The 16,816-nt window shown below is 36.2% G+C and overlaps 1 protein-coding gene across 7 annotated transcripts in view; it reads right to left on the bottom strand.

The window, feature by feature from the left end:
- ACACA (acetyl-CoA carboxylase alpha) overlaps positions 1-16,816 on the bottom strand; it is a 244,968-nt gene that overhangs the window by 94,496 nt on the left and 133,656 nt on the right. For all 7 annotated transcript variants that reach the window (XM_025041628.1, XM_025041629.1, XM_025041627.1 and 4 more), the window contains 8 exons: positions 16,620-16,763; positions 15,736-15,832; positions 14,711-14,818; positions 10,395-10,451; positions 10,131-10,175; positions 3,877-3,918; positions 2,601-2,816; positions 1,682-1,837 (listed from right to left, as the gene is read on the bottom strand). In XM_025041628.1, coding sequence (XP_024897396.1) covers positions 1,682-1,837; positions 2,601-2,816; positions 3,877-3,918; positions 10,131-10,175; positions 10,395-10,451; positions 14,711-14,818; positions 15,736-15,832; positions 16,620-16,763 — 865 coding nt within the window. The remainder of the gene's footprint in view (positions 1-1,681; positions 1,838-2,600; positions 2,817-3,876; positions 3,919-10,130; positions 10,176-10,394; positions 10,452-14,710; positions 14,819-15,735; positions 15,833-16,619; positions 16,764-16,816) is intronic.

The raw sequence follows: 16,816 nt of genomic DNA on the forward strand, positions 1-16,816 counted from the left end.
TCTCTAGTTAAATAGCTATTAAGTAGCATTTATATGCATGGTTACTATGTTTCATTGTACTTACAGGACTTTAAATCAACATAGCAATTACCACCATGAGCTTTTTTCCATACATTTTTATTAAAGTTTATAATATATGTCTCTTGGTAAATTACACAAATTAAAGACAGACAATTTGTAGGTGGTGCTTCATAGAATGTTCTCTCTAAATAGAGCATTGAAGCTTCATCATTGCCAAGTGCAACTGGGATTTAAGTATATGAAGCAGATATTCCCTAGTTTCTCTAAGCTTTATACCAAAGCAGCTTAGTGCTTCTAGTTTTCAGGGTTAGGTGAGTTTTTTTTGTTTGTTTGTTTGTTTTTTAAACCAAATGGCTTTAGATGTGATTTCTCCTTATTGACATAGTAAAGCAAAAACATTTTTCCTAATACGGCTGCAGGCTGCTAGGACATATTCAAAGTTAATGTTTTCTTAAAGGAAGTATCTTTCTAAAATGCTTTCTCAACTAGAAAATATCATAAATATCTCATACCACCCTTCTCTTGTGGTTCTTCGGAAGTATGTGCCAGCCTTGTAGTTTGTTTCTACATCACAAAATTTCAGGTATTGGGTTTCAAGGAGTTAACTTCTCTATTCCCACTCTTGCTTGTTCACCAAGAGGTATGTATGCATGCTTTTCTCAAGGGAACAAAAGTCAATAATCTTTCTATCTAGGAAATTGACAGCTATCTATAATTAGAAAGGCAGAGCCCAGATATATGAGTGTTTGGAGTAGAACAGAGAGGTTGCTATCAAAAACTCAACGAGAAATGGTACGTTAAATCCAAAAATATACATAGTTATAGAGGTCTAGACCATGTTTAAGTCTTTCAGTTTCATCAGTTCCAGAATGCTTAGAAGAACCTTTGTTTAAGCTACATGATGAGCCCTGACACTCAGTGAGTAGCAGTCTTATCCTTGGCTTTCCTGAGAGACTAAAGCAACTTGGAGTCTTGAAGAAAAAAAAGTAGAAACGATTTCTTAGGTCTCAAATACTAAGTTCAAAAAGCGAAAGTCCATGCCTATAACTGATCTTGAGAAAGGGATATACTGGTTCTCCTATCCAAATTCCACAATATCATGATAGAAAAAGGTTAGAGGGAGCAGGAACAGAGAGCAGCCTGTTTTTATTACACCTGGGATAAAAGATCAAGTACAGAATCATCTTGTTTTCCTTCTTTAAATTTTAAGGAATGCATTTCAGAATAGAGCCTCAGGGAAGAAAACATATAAAACACACGAGGCAGTAATTTTGCCAAAATGCCCAATAATAGCAAAGTTAATTATTCTAGATGAGAAATCCAAGGGCATTATATAACATAGGACCACTATCATGGGAAATATCATAAAACAGGTACGGATGGAAGAAGAGAAAGGTTTTTATGTTTTTGTACTGTTTATAAATGGCCAGTAAGATAAGATCATATCACCTTCAGTTTTGAGATCTGCTTTCAATGGCTATATCAAATTTTTGACACCATCCCAGAAATCCAGTCTTAAAAGCATTCTGTGAACTTTAAAGATCAAGGACTTAACCAGCTGACTAAGAGTCCCTGTTTCCAGGTCCATATGTGAATAAATGTGAATGAATCCCCTTGCTTGTGCTTTTAGTGCTGGGAGAGAAGCGAAGGAGAAATGTACCTTTGATGGGTCCATGATGACTGTAGGCACGAAGTTGAGGAAGATGTGGTTGCAGTCAGTACGGACATTTGTATTGTTAAAAGCGACTTCCAACTCATCCATGGCTTCTAGGAGCAGTCGCTCCCCTTCGTTTTGTAGATATTCAAAAGAAGCTTCCTGTGTGGGAAATCAAGATAAACATTAATGTGTTTTAAAAGAGGCAATAAAGAAATGGCTATTATAATTACGTAAGCAGTCATATATCATGAATCATAAGGCACCTGCTACAGATGTTATTTATCTTTCTCCTCAGCCCAATAACCACAGGCAGCAGGGGCAGGCAAGGGTCAGATAAAGAGTTCCTGCAGCCTTTCCTCCTGCCTCTTAGTGTATCATTTGCTTCAAACGGGTAGAGATGCTTGGGCATTCCCAGAGCTAGAACCCCAATAGGGTTACATCTCACATATGCCAAACAGGGCAGTTTAGAAAGAAAATCTATTTAGAAAGGAAAAGTTGAAGGTGGGTTATGGCTATGGGATGCAGTAATAACTAACGCACCAGGAAGCGCCTTGCTGTGTACAGAAACCACCCTACCTCTTTACAATGGGGTGGCCTCAAACTTTTCTCCTTACCCCCTATTGTCACCTAACTCTTTCTGTGACTTTCCTGTTTGCATGCTTTTCCCTTTCTCAAGTGAGTACTATCATGCAATGCTTCCATAACCAAGAAAAATCAAATGAAAGGAAAAAAAATGCCTTTTATTATATGGAATATTTACTTCTGTGAGAGAACTGACTCTCAAGACGTTTGCTGGTTATTAGAGAGTGAGATGAAAAGGAACAAGAACCTTGATTCAAACAGTGAAAACCTGATTTTGAACCATGCCTGTTCCTCTGTCCCTTTCCTCAGGGATAACTTCCCATTAAAGTACATTACCCACCTTGGTGACCAGATCAGAATGTCTGATGATTGCACGGACAAAGAACCTGTAGTCCGTCACTTCTGTGCCAACTTCCACCTTGGCTGCCCCAAGATACAGGTGCATCTTGTGATTAGCACATGGAATGGCAGTAAGGTCAAAATTTCTCATCCGGTTCAGCTCTAACTGGAAAGCAAGGGCAGGCTCCAGGTGACGGTAGATACGATCCTCTTCAAACTGAGCACAAGAAGTGGAGGTAAAAACAGCTCATAAGAGGCTGTTCCAAAATTATATCATGAATGTGTATGTAAAAGAGATGCTTAAAAATAGAAACATAAGCTATGATGTGCTAATGAACAACAAAAATGAGCCACATACAAAGATAATGCCATAGCTTACACAAGATTAGGCACTAAAATACCTATTTATTTCCCAAACTTTCATTGTTTATGCTTTCACAAGTGGTGATGCTCTTCATTAAAAACAAAGGAACAAACAAAAATAGCAATTCCCTCACAACTCCTGTAGCATTTTATATCTTTATAATTCATTTTTTACAATTAACTACAAACTGCTTCACATTAATAACTACCGCACATACCAGAGTTTTGGGTTTATCCAACTAGTCTAAAATACTCATGAGCAAAATCTATGTCTTATACAATTATCATTTCTGACACAGTACAAAAGGACATAGTAAATACCTGACAAACATCACATAATTTTTAAAAACAGATATTTGGCTTTGGAACATACTATATCCATAGATACATAATTATTTATATATCTTTTTAAAGAGTTGTATTAACATTTACAGTATGTTTTGCTGAAATTAAATTGTTTTTCCAGAGTACATGTAATTGAGTGAATGAAGAGAGAGCACCAAAAATATAAGCTGGTAAAAGGAAGAAACCAACATGGTCTGAAATTTTGTATTTTAAAATTGAAAAACTAATGCACATACACAAGATTTGAGTGTAAATGAACTGTCTGTAGGTGACAAGAATAATCTTATGTACAACAGTCCTTTCATATCACATCATTAGGATCATCCTAAAGCATAAAGATGATTTTGAAAGTTATTGCTTTCTTTGGGTAGGACAATACATTTGATTGTTTCCTAACCAAACTTTTTCAGAAGTGAATCCTTAGTTCTAAGACACATGTAAGGCAAAGGGAAGCACAAGGTCGACTAGAGAAAAAAATGGCAAGAAGAGCATATGGCAAAGATAAGCTACACTTGGGCTTTTAAGAAAAAAAGGAGGCGGGGAGAGCGGGGAGAGAAATTGGTTCTTACCTTATCCCTTGCTCGGAATGTGAAAAATTTAGGGAATTCTCTCTGTGTTAAAAGAAGGGGAAAATGTATCAGTCCTTCATAGCTATGGCTCTTTGGGGATAAACACACAGTACAGAAGCACTCAAGCATCTAGAAGACAGTTTCCTAGAAAACACACTCCTTACCAAAGCTGAGCCCAGGGAATGTGAATGATCCTCTGGATAACCATCACTTCGACCCCACTTCCAAATTTGAGAATCGCCACACTAATAACCTAACTTCAATAGCTACTTTCTCCTAGGAAAAAATAATTAGTATTTTTTCATCTCCTAAGTAAAAAAAAAAAATCTTCCTGGTGTTGCTGTTGGCACAATCTGGCAAATAAAACCAATATACCCTAATGCTGCAGCACCGCAATAGTAGTTACGGGACTGATTTCTCAAGTTTCCCCTTAAGAAACTCTTAAAATGTAAGCTAGCTAGAAAGCATAGAATACTCAATTCATGTTTTTCCACATTCACTCTCAAGTCAATAACTTCAAAGGTTTAAAGAATAATGTTTCGAGACAAAGAAAAGTATAAGATGTTGCACTGGTCACCACCATTCTATGCATAAGAAAGAATGGGGGCGGGGAACTAGTGAACTTGGAATCATTTGGTCTTACTGCTCTTTTGCAGGGCATTATAAAAGAAAGCAACCAATTTACTAGAACCTTATTAATTAACAAAGATGAATTCAATTAGCAGAGTCCATTAGTTTCTGAAATTTAACTTATTAACACCAAATACCCCTGTTTCTCGGATGGGAAGCTCTACTGGCAGTGTTGGAATCAAGTCATTACTATTTGCCTCTATAGGAGGTTTCATTAGGCATCTTCTTCATTATGAGTGCAATATAATGAAACTCTTATTAGTACAAGGCAGAAAGACCAGGACTAGCTGCCTAAATATCCCTCAATAAGCTTTAGAAATCATGAAGGAAACCTGAACTGAAATAAGAGCCTTCTAGGTGGCAGGAGCTCTCACATGTTGTCTCCTTGAATGCTCTCAACAACCTCTAGAGGTAGGTATCCCATTTTCCAGCTGAGGAAGCCATGACTAAGTGATATGCCCAGGATCACAAAGCCAGAACATGAACTTGGGTCTCTTTAATGCCAGAGACCATGCCCTTTCATCTCTACCACTCTATCTCTCAAGTATAGGGTAGTACCTTTCTATTCTTGTTAAAATCCAAATTCCTTATTTAGAGGACTTCTCTTTGATGAGACCAAAAACAAAACAACAACAAAAAAACCACCACGGAAATTTTTTAAAAAGCAAAAATCAAACAAAATATGCTGAAAACTTGTGGTTCTTGAGTTTACTGAGAAGTTGAATACCTTCCACAGGTATTATACTTCACCCTCACTTGCACATTTTTATAGCTTACAGAGTTAATAAATCTTCTTATATTTTCTTTGGCATTTTAACTATAAAACTGCATTTAACAGGCTTCTAGGAGCTTGTTTAGCAAGACCAGGCCTGGGTCTTTAAAAGTCCTTTGAAAATGGATTTTACACAGCACTGATCTTTTACTAATGGTGTTTTCATTCTAAATAATTCTCTAATTCTCCTGAAAAATACTGAAAACATGAGATGACTTCAAGGTTAGACAGGAAGATGTGCGGCTGCATTGTCAGGTTTCATGCTCAGGGATTTATATAATCTAGTTTTGGTTTTATACTTGAGAGGTACAGCTTTCAGAGCATTAGCTAAGACTAACAAGTCAAAAAGGAAGAGTAACAAAATCCTTCCATGAAATTTTCGCAAAGAAAAGTCAAGGAAAGTGATAATACAGTCTTTTAAGCACACACTCTTGTATTCTGCCTTAACTATTAATTAATTAAAATGTTTATTTAGTATACCATTTATTCAAGTGTGTTCAACTGTAGGACCAAAATCATTTTCCTTCAGAAACATAACAGTAACCAAAAACTCTCCTGCTTTCTTTACCACTAAACCAATCAAGAAAATTTGTAGTAACTGAAAGGCATGAAAATCGAACAATGTGAATGGAAACATCTTTACCACAAATAACGAAGGAGATTAATTCTTGGCAGATGTGGGAAAAGACTACAAATCAGAAAAACCACTTTCATTAAGGTTAGCTAAGAAAAGGTGTTATGGAGATGATATAAGCAAACTTGGGAAAACTTTTGAGTAAATTTTTAGCTCCACAGTAAAGTTCTCAATTTAAGCATGAAACATTCAGACCAGAAGATGGCAAGAACTTCTGTGCAATGGAAAAGCAGGATCAATGAGCAATTCTTCAAGTCTAAGGACTTTTATAGAAAGTCACCTCTTTTGGCACTCAAGAATCACAAAAACACAGAAAACACAGGAAAGAAGAAATACAAAAGTCTGATCCTACAGTTTTAGTAAATTCCTTCATCCTATCTCCTCACACTGGCAATTTTTCCACTAACCGCATTCATGCTTATTCTATCACTAATGTAATTGCTTCCCAGACATTCTACTACTGTTATGGGCAAACATCATAATTGAAAGTACACAAAGAAAAACCCTCTTAGTGTTCTGGTACCAAAAAACAAAAGAATGAGACATTTCTCAGGAAGAAATTATACCCCTGCTGTGTTCTAATCAGCCAACCATCATCAAGACAATCAAAATAATTTGCCTAAATTAGCCAATCAAGACACCCTGCAAATCAGAGAATGTGAAAACCTGCAACAGAACACATCATAGCTGATTATGATACTAATAATCGTGTTAAAAACCTAATGAGATGAAGAAATTGAAAGCTTGCTGGTGCAATTCTCTTTTACCTCAACATGCTGAGAACTAATTATATACACTGTAATTAAAACAAAAACCCAAACCAAAGCTTCTGAAAAACTAATAGTTGATCTACTAGCAAAGAGAATTACCAATTTTTTTCAGCTTATTGAGATATAATTGACATATAAAAAAAATTTTTTTAAAGACATGAACTTCTAACCATGATAACTTTTCAATAGTGGAATCTGCCTTCAGGTCCAAATAATCCCAAACATTTAATTTTAAAGTGGAAGTCATTCACATAAAATCAGTAAAAGTACAACTATCTCCTAGGTGACTTATAGCAGAATCTCAGGAAATCTTATAAACAAGAAACAAAAGAGAAACTTAACAGATGCAAAACTGATGTAGAATCTCATCACAATTTTTGGACCTGATGCTTTTGCATAGGTGGCAAAGGATAAGAAGAAATCTTGAAAATAGACATTTTAGTATCTTTTACAAAACTTGGCTGAAAAAAAATATGGAAAGCTTCAAAAAGTATAATACTTATATTCCATTTAATTAGCACCTTTTGCTTAACTTTTTGGAACCTGAAATGTGAATGAAACTAACAAAGACTTACTACTACTTGAAACTGGAGACCTGCAGCTTATACAGCTGCAAAATTCAAAGAGCCTGTTCTTTTGCTTTCAAGGCTTCAATTTTTTTTTTTCTTTTTAATATGGAGGAGATATTTATAACAATAGGCATGTTTTTTTCTCAAACTTTCTACTTAAATATCGATGTTAAGTAGTTAGTCAAATCCCATTATATGTATTTGATTTAATTAGATGATTATGGAAACAGACTCGACACCAAGCCTCCTTAATGCTAGTAAATACCACCAGCTCAGAAGAACGGTCTCTAGGTAGAATCAAGAAACTAAGGTCGCAGCAGACATTCCAATGGACAGCTCTCTAGAGACTGTGAAGTTTAAGCAATGAAGTTTTATAAATGCTTATAGCCTTTACTGGCATCTAAATAAATACCTAACAACATGTATACTCTCTAGGAACCTCTACTCTGGCCCTCATTTGCCTTGTTCTGGTTCTGAAACAGTCTGAGAGACGACTGTGTAACAGCACAGCTGTTTTATTCCACAGCAGCCAATATTGTTCTTGAACTAAACTTGGTAACCTTCCTCCTCTCCTTGCCCCCTCATGGATGCATTCGCTCTTCTATTCAATAATATAGGGATTTCGCACTGTAGAACAGGGGAGACTGCATACATCACAGTGGATTACCAAGAAGCCAGAGAGATCAAGGGATTCATTTCTAACACTCATGCAAAGCTTCCTCTTTTTCACACTACACTAACTATGGGGCAAGCACACATCAGACGACATGACAGAGGCTAAGCATCCTTCGTGAATGGCAAGCTACCACCAGCAGAAGAACTTATAGGAGCACCACGACAGTGAGCCCTAGATTTGTACAACTCCTGCCAAGGCTTCCTGGCTATCATAGATCCTGGATGGAATTCAGTAATAGTTGCCCTTGCCCCCTGTGTAACCACTAATTATTTCTAAGGAGTCTAAGATAAAAACACTCCAAATCCTCTAAAATGCAACTCTTCAGAGAAAATCCAGTCTACACCTAAACTCTAATTTCTCTATGTCCTAAAACAACATTTCCTACACTCGTGACAAATCAAGTCACTTGATAATATAACTGATGTCCCACTTCGTGCCACTATAAATAGGAACTGGTCAATGATTCCCGGGAAAGACCCCCTGCTGGGCTCGTTTCCTAGCAGATTTTGCCTATACATGTCTCTATTCAACCTAAATCCAGATATTTAGCATAGCAGGGAGAAAAAAATTATTTAAAGCTGTAGATATACTCTAGGGCATGACACAGATTCAGCGATAAGACAGGACATTTTGCATATATAAAACACACAAAAAAAAGTCCATGAGAATTAATTGCTTTGGCTTTTAAAAATTTTTAGTAGTTTTAATTTATCACGGAATGCTTATTATAGGAAACCAGATAGTATGCTATATGAAGACTCCATCTGAACCATTAGGAAAAAGGATAACGATTTTATAAATTCAGTATTATTCTCTAGAATAATATATTACTCCAAAGTCAGTGAGAAAAATAATGATGCTAATGCTTAAGAACCTAGCCTAATACTCTTCCCAAATCCAGGGTCTGGCTCTGGCATGTCTACCTTAGTTCTGATCAGCATCTACCAATGATAGTATTTATTCACAGGCTCTCATATTCCATCCCCAAGTATCAATTTTATTCTCTAAGCTCTTGATTTTTCTTCCTAAAGCCCCAGGGTTCTCTTTAAGCTCCTCATACTTCTTCATTGCTTCCAGTTTCCTATCTAAAGCTATTGATTGATATATATCTGTACTCTGCTTGGCTTCCTGACATCAATAACACAGGAGAGTTGTGCAGTCCACAGCATTGCCTAAAGCATTTCAGAAAATCTTAGCTCTTTAGTTTGCAGAGTAGGCTCTTGTTTCTCTACAGACTAGACCAACAAGGTGAACTGTGAGAAGGGAAACAAAATGTCAAGAGCCAGAGACCTAATAAACAAAACGGTAATAAAAGCAACTACACATAGGTCCTAGAGGTTAGAAAGTCCTTTCCAGAATCCCAGATGTTATCTTCATTATTGTAAATGAACAGGGCTTGAAAACTAAATTACCTTAATTGCTAAAACAAAATAAAGTTCTTATTAGGAAAATAAGGACTTCCTAACATCCTCTGGAATCTTTGCTACATTAGAATTAATTTTTAAAGAAATCTTTGGACTACAATCATATTAAAGAATGACCTCTTGATTGCAACCTGGATTTTTGGTCTTACTGCTATCATCATAGTGGGTATATGGGTATACCATAGTTTAGATACCAGGCTATTGACTTGCTTTTCTTTTCTATAACATTTTTAATGTCATAAATATTAACGGTTAATTCAGTTAAATTGGAAAAAAAGCAACTTAACGCTCAATTCTTATTTTCTGCTCTTGGAATTAACATAAGACAAAAGTACCAACCTAGGCTCTGCTAAGGCATTTTAAATAATAGACAATTGTTCTTCAGAACTGAGAATTCTCAATAATAGAACCTGAATCTGTCTTTGGTAAAAGCCATGACCCCAAAGTGCAACTGGCAGTTCTTGATTATTGATTCACTATGTACGCAGAACAAATTACTAGTTAACTCCTACCTCATTCATTCAGATAAATGCATGTACTCATCCTTAATTATTTCTCAGAAATATATTGAGAATTTGTTACAGGGTGAAAAAAGAAAAACCCTTTAGCTTGAAGAAGACTGTAGAAGAACTGAATATGCATTACAATACTTTCTGAAAGAAGAGAGACCAAAAGCCTGTGCAGCCCTTCTAAATAACTCACACACATTCTGTTTAAATAATCAGTGGCAAATGCAAAAAGCAGTTAAGTAATCTTTCATTACTGTTCCTTTTACTTACATGAAATCTCTGATCCACCTCATAGCTGATCTGTTTTCTGAAATCCTTTCAAATGAAAGAAGGAAAAACAGCAGAAGCTGGCAATTAGTAATAAAATTAAAACCAATCTGATTAAAAGGTGATATTTTTCTTAAATTTATAGAAAAAGTTATTTCTCTGCATAAATTCTATAATTAAGCATATGATTATAATTCCACTATTTTATTTTTTAAAATACTAGCAGCAGCATATAATATATTAGAAGTGTAATTCACATGCCAATACCTTTTGTGCAACCAGGAAAGTAAGGCGCCGGATTCCATGCTCAACCAGGGTAGCTTTCTATGAAGAAACATGTAAAACATAGGATAGATGAGATCTCCATTCATCTTAAATTTCACCCCATTCAATCCTTGTAAGGCTCTGAATGGGCTAAGTACCCTTTCTGGTTATCTGTCTTGGCTCAGAACCTTCAAACTTGCAAGTAAACAAATCTCAACCTGGCTCCTGAGACTAAGTCTTACGGAATAGGTTTTATACTGATCTAGACAAAACTGAGAGAAAACTTTGGGTATGGGAAGGGCTCATATGAAGTTACCTAAATTCTCTTAAGAACTGATTCACATCTAAGCAGACCGTAACGTAATTTCTGCTTATAGAAGTCACAGGGTTGGGCATGTTTGAATGTGAAGATTAAAACCAAAACAGAAGCTAAATGAAATTGGGTCATTCAGGTCAGAGGGAAAAGAAGGAATTTTCATAAAACAGAAAATTCAGGTTCTAACCTGTTGTTTACAGATAGCACCTATCATCAGATACAGCATTCCTAGAATTCAACCTAACAAATACTGATCTTTTCATTTCTTCTAAAACATTTCCCCTGTACTATGCATGAAGGTATTTTAAAAAAAATATTTCTTTAAAAATTGCTAAAAGCAATGTTTAACAGGCTTTTAAATTTAGTGATTATTCACATCACCACTTGGCATAGGTGAGCAGTATATAAGAAGGCAAAAGAAACCAGAAGTTTCAAGACAGTCTCTTATATGAGTCTTGGGCCTTCATATCTAAGCTTTCTTATACTGCTCATTTATTTCAAAAGGCAGAGACAAAGAAACAGATTAATGAACTAAGTAAACAACATGATCTGAAAGGTCCTTAACAAAAAGGGGTTATGTGGCAGCAAGTAGAAAAGCAATCCTACTAGTTAAATGACTTGGGAAAATATATGAATAACACAAATAGAAAAAATACGTGGATTTTCATAACCTACATCCAAAGTTTAGTTTTATCACATTCCCTGCAATAACTCTAACCAAGAGATATGTTCATGAATCAATTCTTGACTTTCACAATACTATATATTTTTAATGTCCAAACTGGTGTCCCCATATAGACAAGCACATTCTCTGGGCCATTTCCTCCTACTGGAAAACCATTTCTGCTTTGGCATTGCTTAGCAATAAAATTAATTAACATAAGCAAAAGATAACTGAAAAAATAAATTTCCTAATAGTAAATTTCCTTGTCAAATATAAATTTTGGTTCAACCACGTTTAACAATGATCCGTATTAGCAATATACCCGTTAGAGTAAATAACCAAGTATTGATACCATATTAAGAAAAGGGAGGCAGAGAGGGAGGGGTGGGTGTGAGTTGGTTGTGGTTCTCAACCTCTCAGTGTGCCAAGGAACAGAAACATTTCTTCTGACACCGACAAAGAATTCCACTACAGCCAAGTCCTTCAAAGACAAGCATCAATAGCTATGTTCAGGCAAGGGAAGAAAATAACTTTAATAATGCCATGATTTAAAGTCAAAATTGTTATTGCTTTTAAAATTCCACAAGTGGCTGACAATAACAGCAGAGCAACAGGATTCTGATTACATTGTAATAATGTGGGTCTCACAGCAAGTCCACAGCTATTACCCAGCGATTAGGCGTCAGCACCTGGAGAAACTCCATTTACACTGACTGCTTCAATCTCCTCCACAAGTCATTTACAAATATATGATCCTAATTTCTACGAGAGAAAAAAAAGACATGCTGGGACTAGAAAATTATTTGGACAATTTGGATCAACCTATTTGATAGTTTAATGTGTGCTTTTTTTAAAAAAAAGAAACTTTTTCTAAACTGCTAGAAGCATGATCATGAAGTGAAAGACAAAACTAGTTATCTCTTCAGTTTTTTTAAAAAATTGCTTTTTCTTCATTTTTACATTTTTTTTTTCAAATATTCCTGGATAAGCATAGTATCTGATGCAGTTAATAGCTTCCATAGGCTTGGAATGTTGGCATAGTTTACCTTTACCCTTCTGAATAGCCAAAGGCAAAGACACTGGATTTCTCTGTGCCTCAAAAAGGAAAAAAATAATCTCTTATTGCCAATTAATAAGTATATGTTGTAAACTGCTTCTTTAAATCCACATGTGATGATATACAACACCTAGATCTTAAAAAAGCCTACAGTAAGGGCAATTAGTGCCTCAGCCTGGGAAGAAAATTTTGGACTATTTCATCATGCAGCAGCAGCAGCAGCAGCCATATACAACATTAGGACTCTTTCAACTAAGATTACCTTGGTCCCTGGTCTCACGTTAATTGTATGTGGTCATGAGTCAAGGGCAAGAAAGAAGGTAAATTTCTCTTCTAAAGAAAAATTCCAAAGCATATCCTCTATTTTAACTTCTTGGTAAGTACATTTTTTTCATGTTGGCCGCAACGAGCACAGGTCAGTATATGTGCTGTGAAAGTATCATGGGGCAAATGCTAAGACACATGTTAAGCACAAAGTTACCATCTTTCCCTGGGTATCTACCATTAGCATTACATGATCTGAATGCCTATAGTACTAATTGTTTATACTGTTGACTAAGTTTTTTGGTTTTTTTTTTAAATCTATTAAGTTCTTTCTTTAAACACAAGCACTATAGCTAGGTGCTTTCCATTCAAAGAAAACCTGTGTCTTGTCATTAAGGGCACTTTGGCATCTATCACGTATCACAATGAAATGTAACTATGCAGACTATTGTTTTGAGCCTGCCTAACCAGTCCCTCCAACTAGACTAGAAGCATTTTTAGGGCTAAAAATGTATTATTTACTAAAGTATCAAGATCTGTGCCCCCTAGAGATGGCATCAAAGCCTAAATGCTAATTTTTGCTCTATCATCTACCAGCTCGTGATCAGGGCTTTAATTAATCTCTCCGATCTTGAGCTTTTCCCCATGTCTACAATTGGAATAATTCCTGACTAATCTAATCCCATGGGATTGTGGTAAAGTGCAAATAAAAAACTTTCCACCAATAGTTCTTTATAAATAAAAATTATTATGACTGCTAATAAATTTATGTTGCCCAATTAGAAATTAAAGGGAGAAAAATATATTTTAGTTAGGGATACTCAGAGAAGTCTTCATAGAAGAGGTGAAATCTGAAAGTTTTTAAAACAAGTAGGATCATGTGTGTGTGTGTGTGTGTGAGAGAGAGAGAAAGAGAGAGAAAGAGAGAGAGAGAGAGAGAGAGCGCGAGAGAGAGCGCGCGCACAGAGCAGAGCAGAGCAACATTCCGGGCGAAGAGCAGTAGAAGAGATAAAGTAAACAAGGTCGATGAGACACAAAGACTTAGGTCTTCACAGAACAGCAAAGGCTAGATTATTAGCCTTTGTTAATAGGCTGACGTTAACTATCACGCTAAAGAGGCATCCTCACAGTAATAAGAGAATAACTTGGTAAGGGGGCATTTTGGACATTTAATTTTGTAGTGTGAACAGAATGAAAACTATCTTGAGGGGGAGAGTGAAGGAAGATAGGTAGATCACAAGTAAATTTGCTGCAGTGTCTCAGGTATGAGGTAAGGGTTTAAACTAGAGAGATGGTAGTAGAAATTTAAAAAAAAAAACTGAAAAGGAAGGAAAGAAAGGTATGAGAGACTACAAAGAAAAAACTAACAGACCGTGGTGACTGACCAGATACAGATAAACACAGATTGTGGGTAGAGGAGTAGAATCATGGAATGTGGGTCTCACAGCAAGGCCACAGCAAGGAAAAGGAGGAAGTCAATGATTTCTCAATAACTGGGAGTAAATGTCTGGTTACTTGTTTTTTGCGGGGCGGAGTTCAGAAGAGGTGAAGGAAAATGATCGAAATTTAGGTTTAAACTACAGAGTTTGATGTCAACACGAGATATTCAATTGAAAGGAGGACAGACATATAACTGATATTTTCAAGGAAGAAGAAGGAAAAACATAGAAGAAACCTGAGGGGAGTGTGGACATAGACTTGTGAAGTTAAGCCATCAAAGGAAAATATTCCACAGGTGACTAGAAGTTTAAGATTGGAGCTCTGGGAAAGATTTAGGACCACACTTATGTTCCTTAAAACGTTTTAATTATTTGAGGTCTATATTTCTTGATATGAGAAGATATTCATTATATACTATTAAATCACTTTGGAATTTTATCCCTACAGGCAGATTATGTAAAAGATACAGTCATTATCGGTGATAGGCCTTAAAAGTAGTGACTGATCACAGAACGGATATGATATACAGCCAGCAGGAAAGAGGGCCATCACCAGTTTCCACTCAACTGAGGGCTTACATTTTGCTGGGTAAACTCTCTGAACATCACTGCCAGCCTGTCATCCTCAATATCACAGTCGGTCTTGATAGCCACATTCAGAATGTGAATTGGTTCATCCCTGGGGACCTGTAACCCAAGGACACAAGACAAAGAAATTAAGAGGCTGGCTAATACAGAGACAGAGAAAAATTATAGTACTTGGTAGAAAAAAATGAGATATGCCCCATAGGACATTTAGGTTTGCCCACTAGTACAAATAAACAAACTGAAACTACTATCCAAAACATCTATAGCAGAGATCAAATAAAGTAAAATAGCTAATTTTTAAAAGACAAGGCAGCAATGGCATTAGCTAGAGGTAGCCCCAAATCTTGACTTGACATGAACTTGAAGACCACTACGTCTCAACTTTTTCACCAATAAAATGGGAACGAAACTAATTGCCACATCTTTTCACAGAATGTGAAGAAAAATGAGTGAAAGAAGCCATTTGAACATGTTCCCACATAATATATTTCCTAACAATTTATCATACAGTAGAAGTGTCCAACCATAGAAAAATATCCTGGTAGGGGGAAAAAAAAACAACAACAGAACAATTTGTTTACTGTGAAATGAAAAGAAACAATTTAATAAAATGACAAATTTTTAAATAAAATGCCTATTTTTTCTGCTATCTAAAGTCCACCATTCCCTAAAGACTACAATAGCACCACTGTGCAAATATTCAAGCCATCACTGACTAAGAATTAAGCAACCAAAGCTGAAGTCTTTGAAACAACACTCAAAGACCCAGAGGCAGCTGCAATGGATACAGCTGAGCCTCCTCTGTAGATTTCAATTAATATTTTTTTTAACGTTAGAATTTATATTCTACCTGTTTCCAAAAATACTTTGATGAGGCATATAAAATTAAATCATATAAAGTAGGATAAAAAGATGAATTCTTCCCTATAATGTTCCAAAGTCAGAAAGATAGTATCTATGTAGTATAATTCCTGTATCTGAAGGAGCAAAGCAGTCTCCCAAAGGGGACACAATACCTTGTCTTCATCATATAGAGACGTGTGACCTGCCTCAGGAAATGTGGGGCTTTGGGGTGGGGAATCACAGAAGCAGCCTATCACTTCATCAAAGATCCTGGAAGATACCAGAGAAACAACCACCATCAAAATCCAAGTGGCAGAAAACCTAAGTGACAGCAAACTAACAGTGCCATTGCCAGCTCAGTCTGAAAGAACAATCTATTCTACTCTGTGCTCAATAGTCAACTGAATAAAATTACCAATGGCTAGAGGTGACATGCAAAATTTCACCAAGTGGCAGAAATTAGGAGGATGGATTGTTTAAACTTTAATAAACCATATATATTTTTTCTTTTTAAAAAAGAATGATCTAAAGCTTTTTGTTTTGTTTTCTTCATATGTAAGATATGAGCACTGCTGTCATCATCAGTCTTAAAGTAACAGAAAGAGCCTGGGACTGGAGCAGTGACAGACCAATGTAATTACCCCTCCCCCTAGGGTAATGCATCAGTATACATCAAGAGATAGATGCTGAATGCATTTAATCAAAAGATGTATCGTCTCTGGTGGGGCTCACTCTAGTGTTGTGTTTAATTTCTCCTGACATTTCACTCATCACAGAACAGACAGCTTCTTCTGTTAGCTCTAAGGAAAAGATGGTTTTGTTTGTTTCTTTTTTTCTGACCAGGCTCACATAACAAGTAGGGGCTTGTAGAGTCTGAATGAGAGGTAGAAACGGAAGGACATATACCTCTCTGAGGGCATATACAGTAAGGGCTACATCTCTTTACCTGGCTCATTGCTCTTCTGGGGACCTTTACTCATTTGGCAAAAAATCTGAGACCCCAAAATACAGACACTCAAGGCTCCCCTTGTATATACACAGTTCCACAATGTCTTACCTGACAAAATCTTCAAAAGTCCGAAAAGAGACCATTCCACCCATCCGCTGACATGGTGGAGTAAATGAGTTGTCCAATAGAACATCGCTGACACTAGCTACATGAGTCATGCCATAGTGGTTGAGGTTGGAGGAGAAGGACATTCTAAATGATAATTCAATCAAGTGCATTAGACAAGTAAGGTAGGAACAAGGATG

This window comes from Pteropus alecto, unplaced genomic scaffold, assembly GCF_000325575.1.
Source record: "Pteropus alecto unplaced genomic scaffold, ASM32557v1 scaffold98, whole genome shotgun sequence".
NCBI classification, from domain to species: domain Eukaryota; kingdom Metazoa; phylum Chordata; class Mammalia; order Chiroptera; family Pteropodidae; genus Pteropus; species Pteropus alecto.